The 24466-nt window shown below is 47.2% G+C and overlaps 1 protein-coding gene across 7 annotated transcripts in view; it reads right to left on the bottom strand.

Moving 5' to 3' along the window:
• ZDHHC14 (zinc finger DHHC-type palmitoyltransferase 14) overlaps positions 1 to 16895 on the bottom strand; it is a 253025-nt gene extending 236130 nt beyond the window's left edge. For 2 of the 7 annotated variants that reach the window (XM_066247775.1, XM_066247776.1), the window contains exon 1: positions 15779 to 16893. In XM_066247775.1, coding sequence (XP_066103872.1) covers positions 15779 to 16023 — 245 coding nt within the window. In that variant the 5' untranslated portion in view covers positions 16024 to 16893. Of the gene's footprint in view, positions 1 to 15778 lie in introns of all 7 variants that reach the window. The other 5 variants (XM_066247774.1, XM_066247770.1, XM_066247772.1 and 2 more) reach the window with 5 other exon arrangements.
• Positions 16896 to 24466: the final 7571 nt, after the last annotated feature.

Raw genomic sequence — 24466 nt, 5'->3', positions numbered from 1 at the left:
AACTCCTATCCTTCTCAAACTATTTCAAAAAATTCAAGAGGAAGGAAGACTTCCAAACTCCTTTTATGAGGCGAGCATAATTCTGATTCCAAAACCAGGCAAAGACAACACAAAGAAAGAAAATTATAGGCCAATATCTCTGATGAATATAGATGCTAAAATCCTCAACAAAATATTAGCAAACCGGATCCAGCAATATATGGAAAAAATCATACACCATGATCAAGTGGGATTTATTCTGGGGAGGCAAGGCTGGTACAATATTCGTAAATCAATCAATGTGATTCATCACATAAACAAAAAGAAGGAGAAAAACCATATGATAATTTCAATAGATGCAGAAAAAGCATTTGATAAAATCCAGCACCCATTCATGATCAAAACTCTCAGCAAAGTGGGAATACAGGGAACATACCTCAACATGATAAAAGCCATCTATGAGAAACCCACAGCCAACATCATACTCAATGGGAAAAAATTAAAAGCAATACCCTTAAGATCAGGAACAAGGCAGGGGTGCCCCCTTTCACCACTCTTATTTAACATAGTCCTGGAAGTCCTAGCCACAGCAATCAGACAAGAAGAAGAAATAAAAGGCATTCAAGTTGGAAAAGAAGAAGTAAAACTATCATTATTTGCAGATGATATGATATTGTATATAGAAAACCCTAAAGTCTCAGTCAAAAAACTACTGGACCTGATAAATAAATTCAGCAAAGTGGCAGGATATAAAATCAATACTCAGAAATCAGAAGCATTTTTATACACCAACAATGAACAGTCAGAAAGAGAAATTAAGGAAACAATCCCCTTCACAATTACAACCAAAAAAATAAAGTACCTAGGAGTAAACTTAACCAAGGAGACTAAAGACTTGTACTCGGCAAATTACAAAACATTGATAAAAGAAATCAAGGAAGATACAAACAAGTGGAAGCATATACCGTGCTCATGGTTAGGAAGAATAAACATCATTAAAATGTCTATATTACCCAAAGCAATTTATAAATTCAATGCAATACCAATGAAAATACCAATGACATACTTCAAAGATATAGAACACATATTCCAAAAATTTATATGGAACCAAAAAAGGACACGAATAGCCTCAGCAATCTTAAAAAAGAAGAATAAAGTGGGAGGTATCACACTTCCTGATATCAAGTTATACTACAAGGCCATTGTGCTCAAAACAGCCTGGTACTGGCATAAGAACAGGCATATAGATCAATGGAATAGAACAGAGAACCCAGAAATAAACCCACAGTTTTATGGACAACTGATATTTGACAAAGGAGGTAAGGAAATACAATGGAGTAAAGACAGCCTCTTTAACAAATGGTGTTGGGAAAATTGGACAGCTACCTGCAAAAAAATGAAACTAGATCACCAGCTTACACCACTCACAAAAATAAACTCAAAATGGATAAAAGACTTGAATGTAGGCCGTGAAACCATAAGCATCTTAGAAGAAAACATAGGCAGTAAGCTCTCGGACATCTCTCGGAGCAATATATTTGCTGATTTATCTCCACGGGGAAGTGAAATAAAAGACAGGATAAACAAATGGGACTATATCAAACTAAAAAGCTTTTGCACAGCTAAAGACAACAAGAACAGAATAAAAAGACAAACTACACAATGGGAGAACATATTTGACAATACGTCTGATAAGGGGTTAATAACCAAAATTTATAAAGAACTTGCAAAACTCAACACCAGGAAGACAAACAACCCAATCCAGAAATGGGCAAAAGAGATGAATAGACACTTCTCCAAAGAGGACATACAGATGGCCAATAGGCATATGAAAAAATGCTCAACATCACTAATCATTAGAGAAATGCAAATTAAAACCACAATGAGATATCACCTTACACCAGTCAGAATGGCGCTTATCAACAAAACAACACAGAATAAGTGCTGGCGAGGATGTGGAGAAAAGGGAACCCTTCTGCACTGCTGGTGGGAATGCAGACTGGTGCAGCCACTGTGGAAAACAGTATGGAGATTCCTCAAAAAACTGAAAATCGAACTGCCTTTTGACCCAGCTATCCCACTTTTAGGAATATACCCCAAGGACACCATAGAAGGGCTCGAAAAGGAGAAATGCACCCGCATGTTTGTTGCAGCATTGTTCACAATAGCGAAGATCTGGAAACAGCCCAAGTGTCCATCAGAGGACGAGTGGATTAAAAAACTTTGGTACATATATACTATGGAATACTACTCAGCCATAAGAAATGATGACATCGGATCATTTACAATAACATGGATGGACCTTGATAACATTATACGGAGTGAAATAAGTAAATCAGAAAAAAAAAACTGAGATGAATCCATACATAGAAGGGACATAAAAATGAGACTCAGAGACATGAACAAGAATGTGATGGCAACAGGGGCGGGGGGGTTGGGGGAGGGGGGATGGGGTGAAGAAGGAGAGAGGGGTTAGGGGAGGGGAGGGGCATAAAGAAAACCAGATAGAAGGTGACAGAAGACAATCTAACTTTGCGGGAGGGGTATACAGCACAATCAAATGTCAAAATAATCTAGAGATATTTTCTCTCAACAAATGTACCCTGATTTATCAATGTCACTGCATTAAATTTAATAAAAAAAAAAAAAAAAAAAAAAAAAAAAAAAAAAAGAACATAAAAAAAAAAAAAAAAAAAAAAAAAAAAAAAAAAAAGATAAGGGCAGCCCTGGCTGATGACTCAGTGGATAGAGTGTCACCCTGGCATATGGGTGTCCCGGGTTCAATTCCCAGTCAGGACACACAGGAGAAGTGCCCATCTGCTTCCCCCCCCACTCCCTCACCCCCTTCTCTCTCTTTTCCCCTCCCACTGCCAGTGGCTCAGTTGGTTTGAGCACAGCCCCCGGCACTGAGGGTAGCTCTGTTGGAGCACATAGGCCTCAGGCTCTAAAAATAGTTCAGTACTGGAGCATCAGCCCTAGATGGGGTTGCCAAGTGAATCCCAGTTAAGGTGCATGCAGGGGTCTGCCTCACTATCTCCCCTCCTCTCACCTAAAGAAAAAAAAGAAAAGGATAAGGACATACCTTTTGAATTATCTGTGCAAAACAAGCTTACAACTAATGATATAGGAACACAAAGATGAACTCAGTATTTATCCTAAATAGAGTAGTAATCATCATTTGCATGTGTGTTAGGGCCATTCTGGGATTTCATTTGCATGGGCTGCTAGCTGGGGAAAAAAAGGCAGGAAAATTTACATCAAGTTAGTAAATGTGAGATAATCTCAGTAAAAAATTTTCCTCCCTGGTTAGAAAGACAAATAGACTATATATAGCTGCAGAGTTTCTCTTGACTTCGGCTTATATGTTCAAAAATGCCCTTATCTGCCATCAAGAATGTGAGTATGGGAAATTCATGACATTAAAAGGCCCCCCAAATAGTAGCATTCAACATGATAAATTGTGTTGATTATATAACTCTGAGGTCCACTCGAAAGAGCAGGGCACTGGGCGCCGGTAGCTAGCTGCCCAGCTGCCCACGGCTGGGGCAGCATGGCTCCGCAGACACGGGCACTGTAGGCTATCGCTGGGCAGGCCGGGGTGGGTCAAATGCATGGCGGGCAGATGAGCCAGGTCCCCGGCCCCGTCAGCAACCCCGGGAAGAGTGAACATCCTCACACACAACAGTGTCGAAGAGGCATCCTTCCCAGGGCTGTCTGTCCACGCTCAGCCCTCTCCAAAATCAACAGACAGGCCTGTTCTACGTAGAGATCTTACTCTTAATAAATTGTAAGAAGCCCTGGCTGCGTAGCTCGGTTGGTTAGAGCATCTTCCCAATACGCAAAGGTTGTGGGGTTCGATCTCCAGCCAGGGAGCATACGAGAATCAACCAGTGAATGCATAAATAAGTAGAATAAATCGATGCTTCTCTCTGTGTATCTCTCTCTCTCTTAAATCAATCAATAAAAAATTTAAATAAATAAATAGTGAGAAGAAGAGAAAGGTCTCAAACACTGCTTCTAACCATTTCATGTGGATTTTCTTTCCCGCACTTGGGTGTGTGAGCCTGTCACCGTAAAAGTAACAGACCCAGCACTGACGGGAACTTGAAAAAGGAGGTCGGGGCGCTGGTCCAGGCACGGGTGATGAGGGTCTAGATCCCTGGGACTCCAACTCCGTTCCTGCCAGGACGCAGGTGACAAAGGACACCTCGCAAAGGCGACCTGGAGGTGGGCACCGCGGGGGATGCCTTATCCAGCGGCACCCTCCCCCCCAGGCGCACCAGAATGGAGGCGGTGAGCGAGAAAAGCCACCCTGGACTCCACCATAATTCTGAGAAAGTCTCCAACCTCAGCACGGTAACTTCCGTGCGCTTAGTCACACACTTGCACAATCAGAGCCAGTCTCAACACTTCATTTGAGGATTTCTGGTGGTAAGTTCTCCAGTTACTATGGCTAATAACCCTCTGCAAATGCAGTGGCTTAAAACAACATTGTGCTCACCAGCCTGCAACACGGGCAGAGCCCGGCAGACAGCTCACCTCTGCTCCATTCAGCTTGGACAGGGGTGGCGAAGACCGGGGAGACGGGCAATGGAACCGGGTGGAGGCTCAGTCACCCACAGGGCCACCCCTGGGCGGCGAAGACACACACAGCCAGAGGCTGGAATAGCTGGGGGGTGGGGGTGGGGGGTGGGCACCTCTATATATGGCCTACTCTCTCTACAGGGTCTCTGTGTCATGTAGCTAGACTTCTGTGGCAACTCGAGGTTCCAAAGGTGCAGTGAGGGTGGGCGGAGCACCCATGCATCGGGCGGAAGCTTTAGCACAACTCTGACCTGGCCTCAGAAATCACCAGTGTCACTCCGCCCATGTTCTGGTCTCTAGAACTGAGTCACGACACCTGGCCCATAGTCAAGGGCAGAAGAATGACATTCCATCTTTTTCTTTTTTTTTAAGTGGGAAGAAGGTTAAAGATTTTGTGACAGTATTTGAAAACCACATTCAATATGGAAAGAGAGAGGAAGAACGCAGCCTGAGATATACTAGGGAAAGGGTCAGCAGAGCGTGACGACTGAACGTAGGTGGGAAGGGCGACAGCGTCCTGGGAGGGCCAGGAGAGGGTTCTTGACCGGCAGCCGGGCGGCCATGAACAGCGCACCCACTTCCTGGGCATCAGAGGACCCGTGTGTAGGGCTCTCCACGGGCAAGAAGAAATGCAGGACTAGGAGGCAGGAGCTCCAGGCAGCAGAGAAAGAGGGAGACGGCAGCCACATTGCAAAAGGCAGGCGTGATGATTACAACTTGCTTGAGAAAGTTAAGAGAGGCAGAAGGGGAAGGACAAAGTTAATGTTCAGGGCCAGGAGGGAAAAAGAGGTGTAGTACAGGAGAAAAGGAAATAACTAAAGGTGAGTAGAAGGTGAACGTGCTAGAAACTAAAGGAAGAAAAAGGTTCAAACGAAGAGAAAGAAGTCACAGTCGCCTACACCTTTGAAAGTAAGGGGGAGGAGGGGGTTAAAAAAAAAAGAAAAGACACCAGACTTCGTCAAGAGAGTGTCCAGGAACACACATTCTGCAGAGCCTGTTTATTTCTACTACCTGTATGAGGAGAGGCAATAATTTCTCATCTCAGCAAGTAGAACAAAGGCTTCTAATAGACTCCAATGTTTTGTGCTGAAATAAACTATTTCTCTATATGTGTAAGAAGCTTCTGAAAACTACCACAGGACGGCAGACTTCTCGTGAGTCGGAGCACCATTCCTCCTCTGATAAGACTACCTCCGGCCAAACCCTACCCAGCCCCAGAGGGCTGTCAGCTACACCGCCCTTATCAGCCACCTTGCCCACCTGTCACGTCCTGATGGCTCTCAACAGCAAGACCAGTTTCCATGGACTCTGAGGTCAGCAATTTTTAAAATCCAGTTTAAAAACGTATGAGAATTATTGTATTCTTGTCTTTAAATGATGTGGTCTGTCCATGTGTGCTTAAAATGTTCTAAAATATCAAGGTCCCCGTAGTGTTGAAAACAAGTCCACTTCAGAAAGCTCTAGAAGGAACAGGGAAGTGTATTCTAATGATACGTTAGCTATTAGCTATGAAGGGCCGAAGAGGCAGAGGTAAAAACAGGCCTAAGAGAAGGATGGTACATATACCTTCTCTGTACTGACGGGGGGAAGGGCGTTGAGAGAGAGGGACATGGGGGGAAGGGCGTTGAGAGAGAGGGACACACATGCACACAGAGACGTGCACACAGCTGTCGCCTTTCTCTTCATTCTGGGCCTGGCCATGGCACCGGAGGAGACGTTCTCTGTCACGTACAGGATTGGGGGACAGTCATTTGCAAGAGCTGAGCGCTGGCTGCTTCCACTGGAGTCCCTTCCATCAGCCTGCCCACTCCAGCCAGCTACCCAAGAAGAGGATGGCCACAGAAACTTCATCACAAGTACTCTGAGGGGCTAGATCTAAACCCGGCGTGAGCCCAGAGAAGAGCTTCCAAACCCAAAGTAGTATAAGGAAGAGAGGAAACGTTACAGCCTTCTTTTAAAATCAATAAAAAAACGAGCATCAAATTAAATGAGGAAGATAAAATTTGTGATAAAGTACTTCACTCATCACAAAAATAGATGTATCTTCTTTCTTTCTTTCTTTCTTTCTTTCTTTCTTTCTTTCTTTCTTTCTTTCGAGAAGGACAGACAGGGACAGTCAGGGAGAGAGATGAAAAGCATCAACTCTTCGCCGTGGCCCTTTAGTTGTTCAATAATTGTTTTCTCATATGTGCCTTGACTGGGGGGGCTCCAGCTGAGCCAGTGACCCTTTGCTCAACCCAGTTACCTTTGGCTCAAGCCAGTGACCTTGGGCTTCAAGTCAGAGGCCTTTGGGCTCAAGCCAGTGGCCATGGGGTCATGTCTATGATCCCACACTCAAGCCAGAGACCCTACCCTCAAGCTAGCAACCTTGGGGTTTCGAACCTGGGTCCTCAGCGTCCCAAGTCGATGCTTTATCCACTGTACCACCACCTGATCAGGCTACATAGACATTTCTTTAAACATTGCTCTTAATTGTATACAACTTCAATGATTAGTTGATAATCATGATTTATTATTTTGATAAAATATTTCATCATTATAAAAAACAATAGAATTGAACCCCTTGCTAAACTCTTATTTCAGTAACCCAGGCCTAAGCATTGAGTCTGACTGTCATAGTTATTGCCAGGACACACGTAAGAAGACATTAAAACCCATGAAGAGGCAGTCTTGCATATTCTACCCTGTAAAACGATAGTAAATGCAGGAATCAGAAGTCAAAGAAAGATTAGAAAGAGTATAAAGAATAAATTGAGCATATTTACACACATCAAATATGATAGTAATAAAAACTAACTGCATATCGATTGCCAACAACCTGAGAAACACAATATTAAGTTTTTTAAAAATCACTGATCAAAAGTTATAAGTGTGATCACTATACTCGAACAATAAGAACAAGCCACGTGAGCTACAAAAGCTCTGTTTTTAAAATCTATCAGGGAACCAAGGCTGCAAAGAAGCCTAAATGTGTCAAGGTCTCCCAAAAGAAAACAGGCCAACACTGCTTTCATTCCCAGCAAAGTGGCAGGAAGAACAGAAATCTACCATTGACAGGAGTAAGGAGAAACCAAGAAGGTTTAAATGCATGTGATGTCCACCGTGCCGCATGGATTACAACCCCAAGGTGCCTGAACTAGAGTAAGTTTGCACCACCGGCCAACTCTTTCCAAAGGCTCTGCACCAAACACACAGCAAGAGTACACCAAAGGCTGGGCCAGGGCAGGAGAGTTGAAGACCTCTTTCCTGATGCCTACGGGAACTTCGCCAAGGGTAAGGCAGAAGTCAGAGCACAAAACAGAACAGATCTCTCTTCGGTACCACAGGTCTTCACCCAGGGCACTGCAACTGTCTCCAAAGCTGGAGTCAGACCGCTGGGGAGAGAGCGACGACCTGGTGTATAGGAAGTTGGGACAGTGAGGGCTAAAGACAAAAAACTCTCCCTAGTAACCTCCAAAGCCGGAAGTCTGGCTAGAAAACAGAAGTCTTCCAGTTCAGTGAGCTGGTTTTTTTATTAGGCTGTGAGACGTAAAGAGCTCTTCAGAGTTTTTCCAGGACTCAGATACCACTCCCTGCTATAGGAAACCCTGACGCTGCTGCCCTCAAGACACCTGAAGTCAGTGATGAAATGAATCTAACCAAATCTTTGGCAAAACCCACACCATTTCAATGATAAATGAGATTGACTCGGCCTCTCACCAGTGGCCTGATAAAAGACAATTCCCTTTTAAGTTACTACAGTTCTTTCTGCCATGCAATAAAAAATCATGAGGCACACAAAAAGAGAAGAAATAACCCATAGTCAAGAGAAGAAATAGCCAAAAGAAGAAGACCCAGAGATAAGACAGATATTGGAATCATTAGGCAAGGATTTTGAAATAACTACCAAAAAGTATGTTAAATTATCCAATAGAAAATGTGGCCTAGGCCCTGGCCAGTCAGCTCAGCAGTAGAGCGTTGGCCTGGCGTGCGGGGGACCCGGGTTCGATTCCCGGCCAGGGCACATAGGAGAAGCGCCCATTTGCTTCTCCACCCCCCCCCCTTCCTCTCTGTCTCTCTCTTCCCCTCCCGCAGCCAAGGCTCCATTGGAGCAAAGATGGCCTGGGTGCTGGGGATGGCTCCTTGGCCTCTGCCCCAGGCGCTAGAGTGGCTCTGGCCTGTGGTGGCTCAGTGGATGGAGCATCAACCTGGAATGCTGAGGTCGCCGGTTCAAAACCCTGCACTTGCCTGGTCAAGGCACATGTGGGAGTTGATGCTTCCTGCTCCTCCTCCTTCTCCCTCTCCTCTCTCTCTCTCTCTCTCTCTCTCTCCTCTCTAAAATGAATGAATAAATAAATAAATAATTTAAAAAAAATAAAATAAAAGCTCCCTGTTGCCCTCAAGTTTCCTATACTGACCGCCTACACCCCTGCTGAGAGTGATTAGGCACCAGAAGCCTTCACAGCTCAGGGAGGCCTCTCCAGGCACCTCAGGACTTTAAAAAAATAAAAAAAGAAAGAAAATGTGGGCAGGAACAGATGGGAAATTTCAGCAGAAAAATGGAAGTTATTTTTTTCTTTTTTTTCTTTGTTTACAGAGACAGAGAGTCAGACAGGGACAGACAGACAGAAACGGAGAGATGAGAAGCATCAATCATTAGTTTTTCATTGAGCATTGCTACACCTTAGTTGTTCATTGATTGCTTTCTCATATGTGCCTTGACCGCAGGCCTTCAGCAGACCCAGTAACCCCTTGCTGGAGCCAGCGACCTGGACCAAGCTGGTGAGCTTTTTGCTCAAACCAGATGAGCCCGCGCTCAAGCTGGTGACCTCGGGGTCTTGAACCTGAGTCCTCCGCATCCCAGTCCGATGCTCTATCCACTCCGCCACGGCCTGGTCAGGCTGGAAATTATTTTTAAAACCATATTTAAAAAGTATTTGTAAAATATAGAAATGTTGAAAATAAAAAAAATAGTATATCAAAAATGGTTCAACATACACAGGACACAGCAGAGAAAAGGATCAGTAAACTTAAAAACATACTAATGGGAATTATTCAGACTGAAACACAAAGAAAAATAACCCCAAAGACATGGAATGAAATATACAAGATGTATGGAATGATATGAAATTCTATCATATGTAAATAAAGAGAGGAGAGAAGAGGGACAAAAGAAATAATGAGTCAAAAAGTTCTAAAACTGATAAAAGAGATTAATCCACAGATCCAAGAAGCCTTAGCAAACTCCAGGCAGGATAAATATACAGAAAACTACAACTTGGCATGTCCTTGTTCTACAAAAACAAAAGAGAAAGAGAAAATCAGCTAGGACAAAAACTGACCCATTACACATATAGGGAGGAAATGCTAAGTAATAACTAACTTCTCAACAGAAATAAAAGCGGCCATATTTAAGGGAAGAATTAAAAACATTAAGATGGGCCTGACCAGGCATTGGCGCAGTGGATAAGAGCATTGGACTGGGATGCCAAGGACCCAGGTTCAAGACCTTGAGGTTGCCAGCTTGAGCGCGGGCTTATCTGGTTTGAGCAAAAGCTCACCAGCTTGGACCCAAGGTCGCTGGCTCAAGCAAGGGGTTATTCGGTCTGCCAAAGGCCCGTGGTTAAAGCACATATGAGAAAGCAATCAATGAACAACTAAAGTGTTGCAACAAAAAACTGATGATTGATGCTTCTCATCTCTCTCTGTTCCTGTCTGTCTGTCCCTATCTATCCCTCTCTCTGACTCTCTCTCTGTCTCTGTAAAAAAACAACATTAAGATGGTCCCCAACCCTTCCCTAAGCCAAATTCCTGAATGTAACTAATTTTAAGTATCTATTGACCAGTTTTCCCTTTCCTAACAACCAAAAGAATACATGTACCTCCTCAAAACCCTTAATTTAAATTTTCTTGCTAAGATATACTAACTCTGCCATGAATAAATTACATGTAACATTGTACTGCAAAAGAAAAATCTCCAGCCCTGGCTGGTTGGCTCAGTGGTAGAGCGTCGGCCTGGTGTGCAGGAGTCCTGGGTTCAATTCCCAGCCAGGGCACACAGGAGAAGCGCCCATCTGCTTCCCCACCCCTCCCTCTCTCCTTCCTCTCTGTCTCTCTCTTCCCCTCCTGCAGCCAAGGCTCCACTGGAGCAAAGTTGGCCTGGGCGCTGAGGCTGGCTCTGTGGCCTCTGCCTCAGGCGCTAGAATGGCTCTGGTTGCAACAGAGCGACGCCCCAGAGGGGCAGAGCATCACCCCCTGGTGGGCATGCCCAGTGGATCCCAGTCTGCGCATGCGGGAGTCTATCTGACTACCTCCCCGTTTCCAACTTCAGAAAAAAAAAAAAAAGAAAAATCTCCAGATCATGTAGAGATGGCCCATTAAATAATTGACCACCACTACCCTACTATAGAAATCTACAGGTATTTTTTTCTGCATAATTTGGTATCACTACCCACCCACCAGCTGCACCTGAACACAATAAAACATAAGTAGTTAAGAGTATCTTTCCAAGCTTTATTAGGTAAATTCACGTATCAGGAGTCAAGAACCCTAAACATGTGAAGTTACTCTAAATGCTGATGGTTGTTAAGAAACATTCATCTATTAATATATCAGAGCACTTTATTTGCTTAAAACACTAGTTAAAAAGTAAGGAAAACTAAAAAGAAGTTTTGGTTATCCAAGAGAACATTAAATCTCTATCACTAGTTATCTAAGTAACTAAAATGATTTTTTTATTTTTTCTGCTTCAATTCATGCATTCGAAAAGGGATACTTGATCTTGAACTCAGAAGAATTATATCAAGTAGTAAAAGTTCCTAAGGCAACTATGTTCTATAAAAAATTCTTAATTATAAATTTTATTAATGCTCCCAACTTTACAAAAGGAAAAACTGAAGCATAAAGTTATTTTTCAGTGTTTAGATATTACCATTATTCAACAACAAATATGTACTGAGCACCTGCTATTTACTAGGATACAGCAGCAAATAAAACAAAAGGAGGCCCTGGCCAGGTAGCTCAGTTGGTTAGAGCTCTGTCCCGGTATGCCAAGGTTGTGGGCTCGATCCTCCATCAGGGCACATAAAAGACTCAACCAGTGAGTGCATAAATAAGTAGAATAACAAATCTCTCTCTCTCTCTCTCTCTCTTTACCCATAACCATTCTTCCCCCAATTTTTTTAATTGGAAAAAACCCCGAATGTGCGAGGTCTGAGCAGGCCACCTCCGCCCCGCGGGGTGCTCTCAACAAGGAACTGGTACTGCCTTCCAGTTCATCCCCTTCTCTCTAGGAAATACCAAAGTTTCAGAACCAGAGAGAGAGAGAGAGAGAGTGTGTGTGAGTGTGTGTGTGTGTGTGTGTGTGTGTGTGTGTGTGTGTGTGTGTTAGACAGACAGAAAGGGATCATGCTCACTGACCTCCCCTCTTGCAGTTCTGGGGATGTGAGAGGGAGGGCAGTGGACAGCGCAGTTGAGTCCCAGATGAGGCAGCCAGCCCCTCTCGGGCCAGTGAGCTGTCTCAGCAACGCCGCAACCAGCGTCCTCCCTTCCCTCTTAAACACAGCTGTGAGATGCTGTCACTTTGCATCCGTAACCCATATGTTGAATAAAAGATGCCAGAAGACAAATAGCCCTGCCCTACTTGGAAGCGAGTAGAGCGCTGCATCGGGTGGCTTCCAGCAGTGTTCCTGACTGTCTTCGCGGCTTTGAGAGGGCAGCTCCAAAAATGGAAATGAAATCCAGTCCTCACGTCCTGTGGGTTTCTTCAGTGTGCTTTCTAGGGGTCTGGGTAAGGACAGTCCCCAGACATCCCCGCAGGACCCCGCTCAGAAAGCGCAGGAGGGAAAGCAATCCTCAGACCCATACACAGCTCTTTATTTTAAGCGCAGACTACAGAGTTCTGCGGGGGGGGTTTTCAGCCCTAATAAACTACCACTGTCACGCTTGCTTATTAATCCGCACACACCCCTTTCCTTCAAAGGCTCTCAGAGAGGGGTGACCAGGGTGACCAGAGGCCTCAAGAGGCTATTTCCAAGGTTTCCTCTAATCCTAGGCACCATTATAGAGCACTTGCTATTATGTGTCAGACATTGTATGAAACACACTACTGTATTTAATTTATTCTTCACCGCATTTAAAGGTAGATATTATTCACCCCATTTAATCGATTGGGAAACTAGGGCTTTAAAAAGTCAAATAATTGACCAGGCAGTGGCGCAGTGGATAAAAAGTCAAATAATTTTGCCCAGGGTCATACTCCTAGGTAAGAATCTTGGGATCCGTCCACTCAAAATCCATGCCTGTAACCACGATTCTATCCGGGCGGAAGAGCAGCACAGTGGGCAGCAACGGGCCCTGGCTGCGGTCAGAAGCCCCGCCCCTAATGACAGTGTGCCCTCGGGTGGTTGTTGAACCTCTCCAAGCCTCAGTCGCTTCATCTTCAGAGTGGGAATAATCATTTCTGACCTGCCTTTCTCCCAAGATTGAAGTTAGCAACTACACTTGAATTCCTGGGTCCGTCTGTTCAAGGTTGGGATTGAGAGAGATCGGGGTAGGAGCAGAGTCACAGGATAAGCAGGTCGAAGACTAACTACAGAATTACTTGTCTTCTTTTAAAATTTTGAATTTGCCTTCGTGTGTAACAACTGTACAGGGAAGCATGGAGTCTAGTGTTTGAAAATGAACTCTACTAATATTATCTAGGCATGAAATTAATCAAAATAGGCAACTGCAGAGTATGTGCGCGATAAATAACTAAAGGAAGGGCAGAGGGGGGCAGGTGAAACCAGCATTTTCTCTTGATCTCTTGTCTCTTTTTAGCCTGTTTGTATTTCATTACCTATGCGTGTAACTAATTGGTTCTCCGAGTCTCTATCAAATTAATTCAACCAAAGTTATTTTTTCCCACTCTATAATTAGTAATGATAAAAGAACTTAAAAGCAATACAGTGACATATCATCTTTGCCAAGCCATAATAGTCTATAGTCTGAACAGCCCCATGATTCTTCTCAACTGAGGCATCATGCTGGGAGGGGCCTATCTTCTTGACATTTCAAATTGCCTCACTGAGCAACACACATGGAGACCAACCACGCAGACACACGCAGAGCGGATATACAAAACGCGGCTGCTGAAAGCCGCTAATGAAACCCCAGCGTCCGTGTTTATTGCTACTGCCGTCAACAGTTAACACAAAGCTGACGCAGGAAAAGATGCCTGACGACCCGGACTTGGGGGAACTCTTGGAAGAAACAAACACAGACATAGAGAAAATAGATTTATGATGGTTTGTGTTTGAACAAAGAACAGAAAAGATGGTAAATAAACCTGGTGGGTGGAGGGGGGAGGACCCCTAACAACACCGTGGGGATCTGGGCACCTATAGAGAATGAGATATTCATCATCCTACACCAGACACTTGTGGCTGGTGCTCTGCAACTGAATCACAAAATTAACCCATTTTCTCCACTCTTAAAATTGCTAAAAGGAGCAAAAATGTCAATATAGATCCGTTCAAAACTTTTTTTTAACTTTAGGAACATAGTGACTACTGTCTGTCTAGGGGACCACCTGTAATGGAAGCTACCGTGCAACCACATGGCATCATCATTCCATTGCCTGAAGTTATGCCTCAGAGCGCAAACTCACTGGGCACCGACTGGCTGCTTCCTCAGTTCCCAGGTGTGTAAGAGTGGCTCTCACTGGGGACAGCAGCAGAAGGAACAGAGCATTTCTCCTGCCATTCCTAAAGCCTTGTCACAATCTTCCCCTCTCATTCCCAGGTCCCCCAACAGACTCCACCAACTAGCCTCAACTGTGCACAAAAGTTAAACTGCTGGGAGAGACCTGGAAAGTTTATATGTGAGAAAGCCTGGGGGAAGGGAGCTTAGACTGAGCTCTCTCTGCACCTGTTCTAACTCAATCCTTGAAAATTGTTCATCACAGCACAGCGTTCAGATACAAAATGTTTCCCCATAGAGGGTCAGAGGGCCTTAAGTAAATCATTACATTGTTACACTGTCAAAAGATCATTCATTTCTGGTTGAGACAGCATTTGGAATATCAAACTCCTGGCACAAAAATCAGAGTCTATTAATATTTATCAGAACAAAAGTAGAGAAACACAAAAGGTTTTAATTAACCCTATCCAACAGGGGCAGATGAAAGGGTATCATGCCCCATAATAACCAGGATACAGTAGCACAAAGAAATCCCAGGAATATATTGCTTTTTAAATTCTGGGCGGAAGAAGCTACAACTTTCATTGAACATAAGATACCAGGAATTACATATGAAACTGCATTGCAAAATGTTGGACCCAATAAGAGCAATTGAAATTGATTCTGGAATGTGGTTAAACTGCTTTATCTAATACCACTAATAAATAAGACCTTTCATTACTTGGCAGGAGGATAGTTGCTGCTGGTCAATTTGATTTTCCTGAAAACAGGAAAGACTCACGTGCACTTTTTTTCTCAGATAAAAGCGCTCAAGTCCGAAATTCCTGTTTTTGGAATAAGAAAGTTGCCAGGCAATGTCACACTTTTCCTGAGCAGGTCTAAAGTCTTCTTTTGCGAGTTCCCAAATATGGGGGGGAAAAATGGTGTATAGAAAACATTTTGTGTTGAAACTTTTTTAAAAAGTGAACAGTTTAGAAACATCGTGGTCAGTCAGAAATGGTTGTTCAAAAGTGAACATCTAAGAAGAACTAAAAATAAAATTATCCTTCCAGGCCACAATGGGTAGCGCGACTTTGAAACCTAAAATAAGACGACTTCATTAAGAAAAGGTATGCAGACACAGTCAACTGAGTTTAACAAGACACCCTACAGATTGTGCACAATCCAGGGAGGGTTCTATTTATCCCTACGTTGAGAATCAGCCTCATCCCCCTTCCACAGGCTCCATCTGGGCTGGTTTGCTAGTCTCCAAACTCAAGAGAAACAGCTCCAAGAATCAGTCACCTGTGAGGTGCCACCCAACCCCTGCAAGCAACAAGGCCGGCACACCTTCCAAGTGACCTCACCCCCTTCTCTACTCCCAGCGCCCGCCCCAGAACTGCATTATCTCAGGGGACCGAGAAGCAAACAGACCTTCAAAAGAAAAGGGGGGGGGGAGGGATTGTATTATATAACAATATTCAGTAGATAAGGCTTCTAGAAAACGAAAGTAGCAAGGGGAGGGGTTGGGAGAGGCAAGGGGAGCCCGGTATGGGGAGCTTTCGCCGCCACTTACTCGAAGGCGAAGAAGAGTCCGCTAGTGACCAGGATGAGGATGAGAGTCAGGTAGAAGACGCCCGTCTGCTGGGCCATCATGATCCTCCCGTTGCAGAAGAATTTGTTTCTTCCCGGGAAAACCTCCCATTTTCTCCGGGCCACGATTTTCTTCTTCTTGTGGGGCGACTCCATAGGGGAGGAGCTGTGGGTGCTGATCTGACTGTACTCGCAGTCTTTCATGGGCCCGCCGCCGCCGGGAGGCATCCACGAGGGCAGCCGGCGTGGGGCACACAGCCCCAGAAGCCCCCCGGCCGCGTGGGCCCCGCCGAGCCACGACCGCTGCCGGCCGCCGGGCCGTCCCCCGAGTCGCGGCGCCTTTGCCCCTAAGCGGGATCTGAGCTCGGCGACAACTTTGCGGAGGACACCCAGGTTAACCCCTCGGGGAGCCCAGCTGTCATAGCCGGAACCCTTCCTGGAGGGACGGCGCTCGCCCGCAGCTCGCGGCGGTCCTCAGTCGCTTCCAGTCCGCGTGCCGGGGCTCCAGAGCCCCGCGGGGCGCAGGGGGCTGCCTGGCCGACTCCGGGCTCGTCGCGCGCCCGCCCCCTCGCACTGCCGTTCGCTCGGCCCTGCCGCCCCCGGCCCGCCGGCCGCGCCTTGGCTCAGGGCCGCCGACCCGCCGACCCGCAAGCGCTGCGCCCCGAGGGGACGCGAGGCGGCGGCCGCGGCGCCGGCTTGCTTGGGAGCCACTTCTGCGCCTCGGCCAGGTTTATTCTAATCCTTCCTCCCGGCGGCGGATCCTCCCCAGAAGAGAGAGATGGAAACTGGGAGGCCGCTCGCGGCACCGGCAACCCCTCCCAGGGGTGGGGACACCAAGCACGTTATTTTGTCAAGAGCGGGCTCGGCGACAGCCCGGGAGCTGCTCGTGCTGCGACCCCGCGCCGGCGCGGCAGGCAGCGGAGCCGAGTCCGCGGCTCCCGCGCGGGGCTGCCGGGGCCGTCTGGGCCGAGGTCGCGGCGGCGGCTCGCCGGCTGCGGGACCAAAGGCTCCCTCTCACCCTCCTGCCCCATAAGAGCCGGGCCCCGCGCAATGAGGGCCGCCGGGGGGCGGACGAGCGCGTCTCAGGGCCGCGGGGCGAGTGCCACAGACACTTGTTTGCAAGGCTCAGCCCCGCGCGCGCGCGGCGCTCGGAGCGGGTCCGCCTCCTGCCGACCCGGTGGGCGGCGGCCCGCGCCTCGCCCTCGGGCTCCTCCTCCCGCTCCTCCTCTTCTCCCCGAACCCCGCACCGCCTCCGGCTCCGCGCCGCCGCGGGGAAGGCGCAAGGCTCCCACTGGCATCGCCGGAGGACGGCTCTGCCCGCCGCGGCGCGCGCTCTCCGGCGGGCTTCGGTCCGCTCCCCGCTTCTCCTCCGGGGTTATTCCCGGCCCCAGCTGCCGCCTCGGCACACACTCACTCGAGCACACACAGCAATATGCAAACCCATTTTTGCGACTTCGGGGACCTGAGGAGCCCGCACGGAGAGGTGACCCTACCCGGCGTGTCCCAGCCCTGCGTCTTCCTCCCCCACCGTGGCGCGAGGTCGAGTTGCGAGGGTCTTTATTGCTGCCCGGGAATGGGATGAGGGGCGGTGTGATGGGATGGGGAGGGACAGCATGAGACAGGCCGGACTCCCGGGAGGGGGCTGCGGGCAGAGGTATCGGCCCGGGTTTCCAAGATTCCCGCGGGGAGATAAGAGTGCGCGGAGCGGTCTGGGTCGCTTCTGGCCCGGCCCCTACCTCCTGCCTGGAGCACTAGCCGGCTGGCTTGCTTTGTGTGGGTTGCGTGGGTAGCTACCACCGGGCCCTTTCTTTCTCACTTCTCCGACACGGACGCTCACGATTTGTTCGCTTTATTTCCTTTTCCCTCGAGCCCCCACGGCCGCAGAGGGACAGCCCGTGCGTGCCCGACACACACCACCCCACTGTTCTGGCCGATCGGCTCGTGAGCTCGCGCCCTCCCCGGCTTGGCCGCGAGTTCTGAGCCCTCCGCGGGTGGGTACAGCCCGTGGGAAGCGGAAAGCGAAGACCAGCGGGCGCAAACGCTCGGTTTTTCTGAGCCTGTTTCCTTTCACGCCCCACTGGGATGTGTAGTTCTTCCTCGTCCTCTGGCTCCGAGAGGAAACACGACTTTGTCACCAAAAAACTACAAGTCCCAGCATCCCTCGCGACGAGGGCGGGAGAGGCTCGGTGCTGGGCATTTCTGGTGCTGGTGGTTGGAGATAGGTACTAACAAAGGGAACGGATATGCCCCTCTGTGCTGGCATTTTACACATTATGCACGTTCTTTATCTCATCCGCGCCCCAGCCCTGCGAGGCTCCGCTGTATCCAGCTTCCAGAACGCTCAACTACTTGCCAGGGATCACAAAGCGCTCCCGTGGTAGAGATGGAATTGAACCCTGAACCCTGAGAATTTCCCTTACAAAGTGCTGCCTCGGTGAGCAGTGTCAAAGGGAGAAGAGCCTGGTTTAATCAAAAGAGAGAAAGAATTGGGGCCATCTGGGAAGAGCTTCCTATAGTAAGGGGAAAGCGGTGGGATGGCAATTAGAGAATGACACGGAAATTACAAGGAGTTATGAATAAAAAATGGAATTTACAAGCGTCCATTTCAAAGCAGGTTTCTTATACAGAGTTCGAATGGTTTTTAGATATTGCATGATGGATGAACATATTATGGGGACAATTAAGTACTTTTTGTCTGCGCTATTTTTTTTAAAAAAAGGCAAGCCTTAGACTTTTCGAGTGAAAGCTCTCATATGCTTTACTGTCCTTTAGCTCATGGGATCAATGGGCTGTTACTCTTATTTGATTTATTACAAGCACTTTTCTCAGGGTGTCCAATCAATATTACTAGATCCATTGACTTGATGGCTTTAAATAAAGACTCACATTCTTGTTCTCAATTAAGACCCAATTTTCCTAGCATCGTGGCTATGCTTTTTAAAAGTCCTTCTCTGTTAGAGACACGTATGAAAGTATTTGCATGTGCTTTATAAAAACTCCAGCTTGCCTGACCTGTTGTGGCGCAGTGGATCAAGCGTTGACCTGGAATGCTGAGGTCGCCAGTTCAAAACCCTGGGCTTGCCTGGTCAAGGCACATATGGGAGTTGATGCTTCCAGCTCCTTCCCCCCTCTCTCTCTGTCTCTCTCTGTCTGTCTGTCTCTCTCTCTGTCTCTGTCTCTCTTCTCTAAAATGAATAAGTAAATAAAAATAAAAACACAAAAACTCCAGCTCACCCATTCCCCCCAGAACATGATGACATTATAGATGAAACAATATGGGCAAACTGTTGACAATTGTCAGTTATCTACTACAGCAAATTACCACACATTTAGCAGCTTTAAAACAACACAGATTTGTTACCTCAGTTTCTGTGCATCAGGTGTCCAGGCACCTGAGGTTCTCTGCTCAGGGTCTCACACCTGCCAGCAAGGTGTTGGGCAGGCTGTGTTCTCAACTGGAGCTCAACTGAGAAAGAATCAGTTTCCACACTCACTCAGGTCACTGGCAGAATTCATCTCCTTGCAACTACAGGACTGAGGACTCTGGCTCTTTGCTGGCTGTCAGCTGGAGATTGCCCTCAACTAGAGAGCACCTGGAGTTCATTGTCATGTGGGCTTTCCCAACATGGCCACTTACTTCAAAGACAGTCCCCAGAGTGAGTCTGCTAGCAAGATGGAATCTTACATAACACAAAATAATCACACGGAGGTGACATCAAATATGCCATATTCTATTGGTGAGAAAGTCAGTCACAAATTTCCCACACCCTCGGGGAGGGATTATATATACAAGGGTATGGACACTGGAATGAGGGGGCCACTCTAGGGTGTGTCCACCCCAGTGTACAAGCCAGCCCATTATGCTATTCTTGTCTACCACATCTGCTTATGTTTATATTTGAAAATTTCCTTGATAGAAAGAAATGAAGTATTTCTTTATAATTGTATCTGAATTTTCCATTGCAAGTAAGTTTCTATTGTAGATAAGCTGATGCAATGGTTTGCTGTTGTCTTCTTAGGAATTTCTGTTTCTTCCCACTCCAAACTATGGCAGTTAATTCATGCAGGACACATACCTAAAGAAGTTCACTAGAACCTGACATGACAGCCACAGATTGCAGCTCACCACCTAAAAACTGTAAGTCATGGTAGAGTTCATTCATTCATTCATTCATTCCATTTCACACTTAGGGGCATAGTTGGTGCTAAGTCCTATTTTAGCCGCAGGTATATAAAGGATCCAAGATATTGGGAGACTAAAGGGAGAGGTGCAGAGACAAAACAATAAATGCAAATAAAATGAAAACAATGAAGTCAAATCAATGATAAGACCATTTCAGAGAGCAATTACAAGAATGAAAAAAACGGGTTTGTGGGGTAGAGAGATTGGGGTGGAGCGAGAGACCCCCACAGCTGAGACACTGGGCAGAGACCCAAATGGTGAGAGCAGACAGCGCACAGGCCTTTGGGCAGAGCAAGCCTGGGAAGTGCCAGGGTCACAGCGGAAACCGGCTAGCATGGAGTGAGGGTGGGGGAGTGCGGAGAGCCGACCGGGCGGCCACAGGACTGGTGAGGTGTCTGGAATTGACACTGCATGCACTGGGAAGTCCCAGGGTTACAGCGGAAACCGGCTAGCATGGAGTGAGGGTGGGGGAGTGCGGAGAGCCGACCGGGCGGCCACAGGACTGGTGAGGTGTCTGGAATTGACACTGCATGCACTGGGAAGTCCCTTAACCCGTGACCACCATTGGGTTATGTGTTGAGGGGTCAGAGAGAAGAACAGAAAGTACATGCCCTCAAGGAATATATAGATCCCAAACTTTAATGCTGGAAGGGCCTCAGTGTATCTCTAAAATTAGACCAACACACTTATTTTGCATCTGAGGAAACTGAGTCCCCCAAAAGGAGTGACCTGCTAGAAATTCTTTGAGAATGCCTCCCAATCATAATCTATAAATGAATCTTGAATTGAGTTTCTCTGATGTAAACTTTAGAGAACAAAGGCATAATTATTTAGTGCCAGTCGTGGGTAAGACAGTGTGAAAAGAAGTTAAATACAGCAGAAGGAGGCACAAGCATGAGAAAGTATGTCATGAAAGGAAATAATGTAATCAAAATAGCTACCTTCTCTGGAGTATCTTCTCATATTAGCCAATATCCTACCTTGGTTCTTTTTCTTTTCTTTTTTTTTTTTTTTATTTTTTTTTGTTTGTTTGCTTTTTAGATTTTATTCATTTTTAGAGAGAAAGGAGAGAGAGAGAGAAAAAGGGGGGAGGAGCAGGAAGCATCAACTCCCGTATGTGTCTTGACCATAAGTGCAGGGTTTCGAACCGGCAACCTCAGCGTTCCAGGTCGACGCTTTATCCACTGTGCCACCGCAGGTCAGGCCCTACCTTGGTTCTTTATGTATTTGGTTCACTAGAGGATAACCCAACAAGGCAGGGGTCATTATCTCTCTCACAGAGGAGGAAGCTGAAGATGGGAGAAGTTAGGTGATTTGCCCCAGGTTTTGCAGCTGGTACGTACCCAGGCCAGGGTTCAAGGCCAAGTATGTATGTCTGAGTCCCACTTTTCCTGCTCTAGTCCACTACACAATGGAGAGTGTACCCACGTGGGACTAACTGCCGAAGAGTAGAGTATGCTGATTTCAGGAGCGGGGAGTCTCTGAGGCCTGGATGGAGCAAGGTGGGACCCTGGGGCTGTGACAATTCGGACAGGCAGAACAAAAGGGGTGAGGATCGCAGGGAAACAGAAATGGGGGAAAAACGCATGATGTTGCCTGGCCTGTGACAGAGCAGCAGATAAAGCCTCGACCTGTAATGCTGAGGCCGCCGGTTCAAATCCCTGGTCTTTCTTGGTCAAGGCGCATACAGGAACATACTACTGTGAGTAGGTGCTCCTGCCTCTGCCTCCTCTTTTTATTCCCCCTCCCCCTCCAAAAATCAAAAAATGAAATCTAAAAAACAAACAAAAACACATGCTGTTTCTAGTTGGAGTAGATTGGACAAGGACTCAAGTTCAGGTAAAAAGTAACTTTACGTGGGAGGGGATTCCAGAGAACACTGTGAGGAGAGTTGGACAGGAGAGGGGAGCGGAAGAAACCTAAGCATGGCTTGAGCTAGTTTCACTGTGCGCAGCTGTCACTCAATCCCTGTGGGGACTCTGGGCAGGGGTGCAGAACCCACCTCGCGGTTACCCCACCTGAGGGGCGAGGAAGCCGGACTTTACCCGCCTGTCTGCTATTAGTTGAGAGCTACTTCCAGGAGATTTAACTCTTTATCTTCTTTACCTGACCACCCTCCTAAAGCCACCAAAGCCATCACTACCAGGAGCACCAAGAGCACCAAGCTGGCCCTCCTGTGACAGCGGTATCTTTGATTCCAGTGAGCCTTTCCCTGTTGTCATCTGACTCAGGGCTTATGTTATTGACAAAATTAGAGCTCTGTTCCTTTCATCTGAGCAGCTGAAGGGATTCCACTACCCACCTTGGTAATTCTCAGAATACCTTCAGGCAGCCAAGAGGAAGTGTGGTCTTATCCATGGCAAAGGAGGAAGACACTCAGATCCCAGGACATCGTGTTATTTATACACCTTTCGGGACCAGGATGAGTGTGCATGCAATGTGGTCAAAGTCTGGAGAGGTCAAAGGAACTTCGTCCTAGAAGGGGAACTTTGAAATCGCCAGAAAGGGATTTCCACTGGGAGTTCTGAGATGGCAGGAAGTAACTGTTGAAATTCCCAGACCAACAAAATTCCCCAGAAAACTAGACTCCCTTATCCCCTCCCACCCAGAGCTTGCTCCCATTTTTACATGTGCTCAGCACACTTGGGAACATCTTGTGTCAAACCACATAAGGTGTTTAAAGTAATGAACTCAGCACTACAAGAAAAAAAATTGGATGAGACAGAATAAATATAATCCAAAATTTTCTTGTAATTTCCCCAAGTGACTTTTTCTTGCCCTTTTTAGTACTAAAATCTACTTTTTGTGTTCTTATAAAAACAGTACTTGTGCATTGAAAAAATACTTAAAAGAAAAAATTATATTACACATAAATATTAAAAATGGAAAGGTTCAAATTCCCATCATAACAACCATTAACACTTTCTTGAGTATCTTTACATCATTCATTTCTGCATACACACACACGTATGCATCTATATCCTTTAACACAAATGAAATCACATGATGCACGCTTTCACCTGGTCTGCTTTTTTTTTTATATAATCTTAGTATTTTTCCTCTTAATCCCTGACCACAGCTCTTTCCCAAGCAGCCCATGTCAACAACTTGGTGTGTGCCCTTCTCCAGGCTCATAGAATTATAGGCAAACATATATACACACATATGTACAACCCACATTCCAGTGAAGAGGCACAAAGGCTCTCAAACTATTGTTGCTGATGACTCGCCAAACATGCACCAGAGCAGTAAACATAACGGTAAAAGGAGACACGTCCTATCAGTGATGAGAAACAATTCTACCAAAATGAAACCCGGACAGGAAACCCCCAGAGCCCAGTGTGGAACTCTGCAGGCCTGGTTCCAAAGGCAAGAACCCAGCCTCCATTTCCAGAGCACCCACATCTGGACAGTCAGCAGCCACATGGTGCTCAGAGCCCAGTGTGGCGCTCTGCAAGCCTGCTTCCAAAGGCAAGAACCCAGCCTCCGTTTCCAGAACACCCACATCTGGACAGTCAGCAGCCACATGGTGCTCAGAGCCCAGTGTGGAGCTCTGCAAGCCTGCTTCCAAAGGCAAGAACCCAGCCTCCGTTCCCAGAACACCCACATCTGGACAGTCGACAGCCACGTGGTGCTCAGAGCCCAGTGTGGCGCTCTGCAAGCCTGCTTCCAAAGGCAAGAACCCAGCCTCCGTTCCCAGAACACCCACATCTGGACAGTCGACAGCCACGTGGTGCTCAGAGCCCAGTGTGGCGCTCTGCAAGCCTGCTTCCAAAGGCAAGAACCCAGCCTCCGTTTCCAGAACACCCACATCTGGACAGTCGACAGCCACGTGGTGCTCAGAGTCCAGTGTGGAGCTCTGCAAGCCTGCTTCCAAAGGCAAGAGCCCAGCCTCCGTTTCCAGAACACCCACATCTGGACAGTCGACAGCCACGTGGTGCTCAGAGCCCAGTGTGGCGCTCTGCAAGCCTGCTTCCAAAGGCAAGAACCCAGCCTCCGTTTCCAGAACACCCACATCTGGACAGTCGACAGCCACGTGGTGCTCAGAGCCCAGTGTGGCGCTCTGCAAGCCTGCTTCCAAAGGCAAGAACCCAGCCTCCGTTTCCAGAACACCCACATCTGGACAGTCGACAGCCACGTGGTGCTCAGAGCCCAGTGTGGCGCTCTGCAAGCCTGCTTCCAAAGGCAAGAGCCCAGCCTCCGTTTCCAGAACACCCACATCTGGACAGTCAGCAGCCACATGGTGCTCAGAGCCCAGTGTGGAGCTCTGCAAGCCTGCTTCCAAAGGCAAGAACCCAGCCTCCGTTCCCAGAACACCCACATGTGGACAGTCGACAGCCACGTGGTGCTCAGAGCCCAGTGTGGAGGTCTGCAAGCCTGCTTCCAAAGGCAAGAACCCAGCCTCCATTCCCAGAACACCCACAGCTGGACAGTCAGCAGCCACATGGCGCTCAAAGGGCATGCACACAAAGAAACACTTCACTCAAC

Source organism: Saccopteryx bilineata, chromosome 12 (genome assembly GCF_036850765.1).
Source record: "Saccopteryx bilineata isolate mSacBil1 chromosome 12, mSacBil1_pri_phased_curated, whole genome shotgun sequence".
NCBI lineage: Eukaryota > Metazoa > Chordata > Mammalia > Chiroptera > Emballonuridae > Saccopteryx > Saccopteryx bilineata.
The sequence above is the reverse complement of the archived record's forward strand: the minus strand, read 5'-3'. Positions and strand labels throughout refer to the sequence as shown.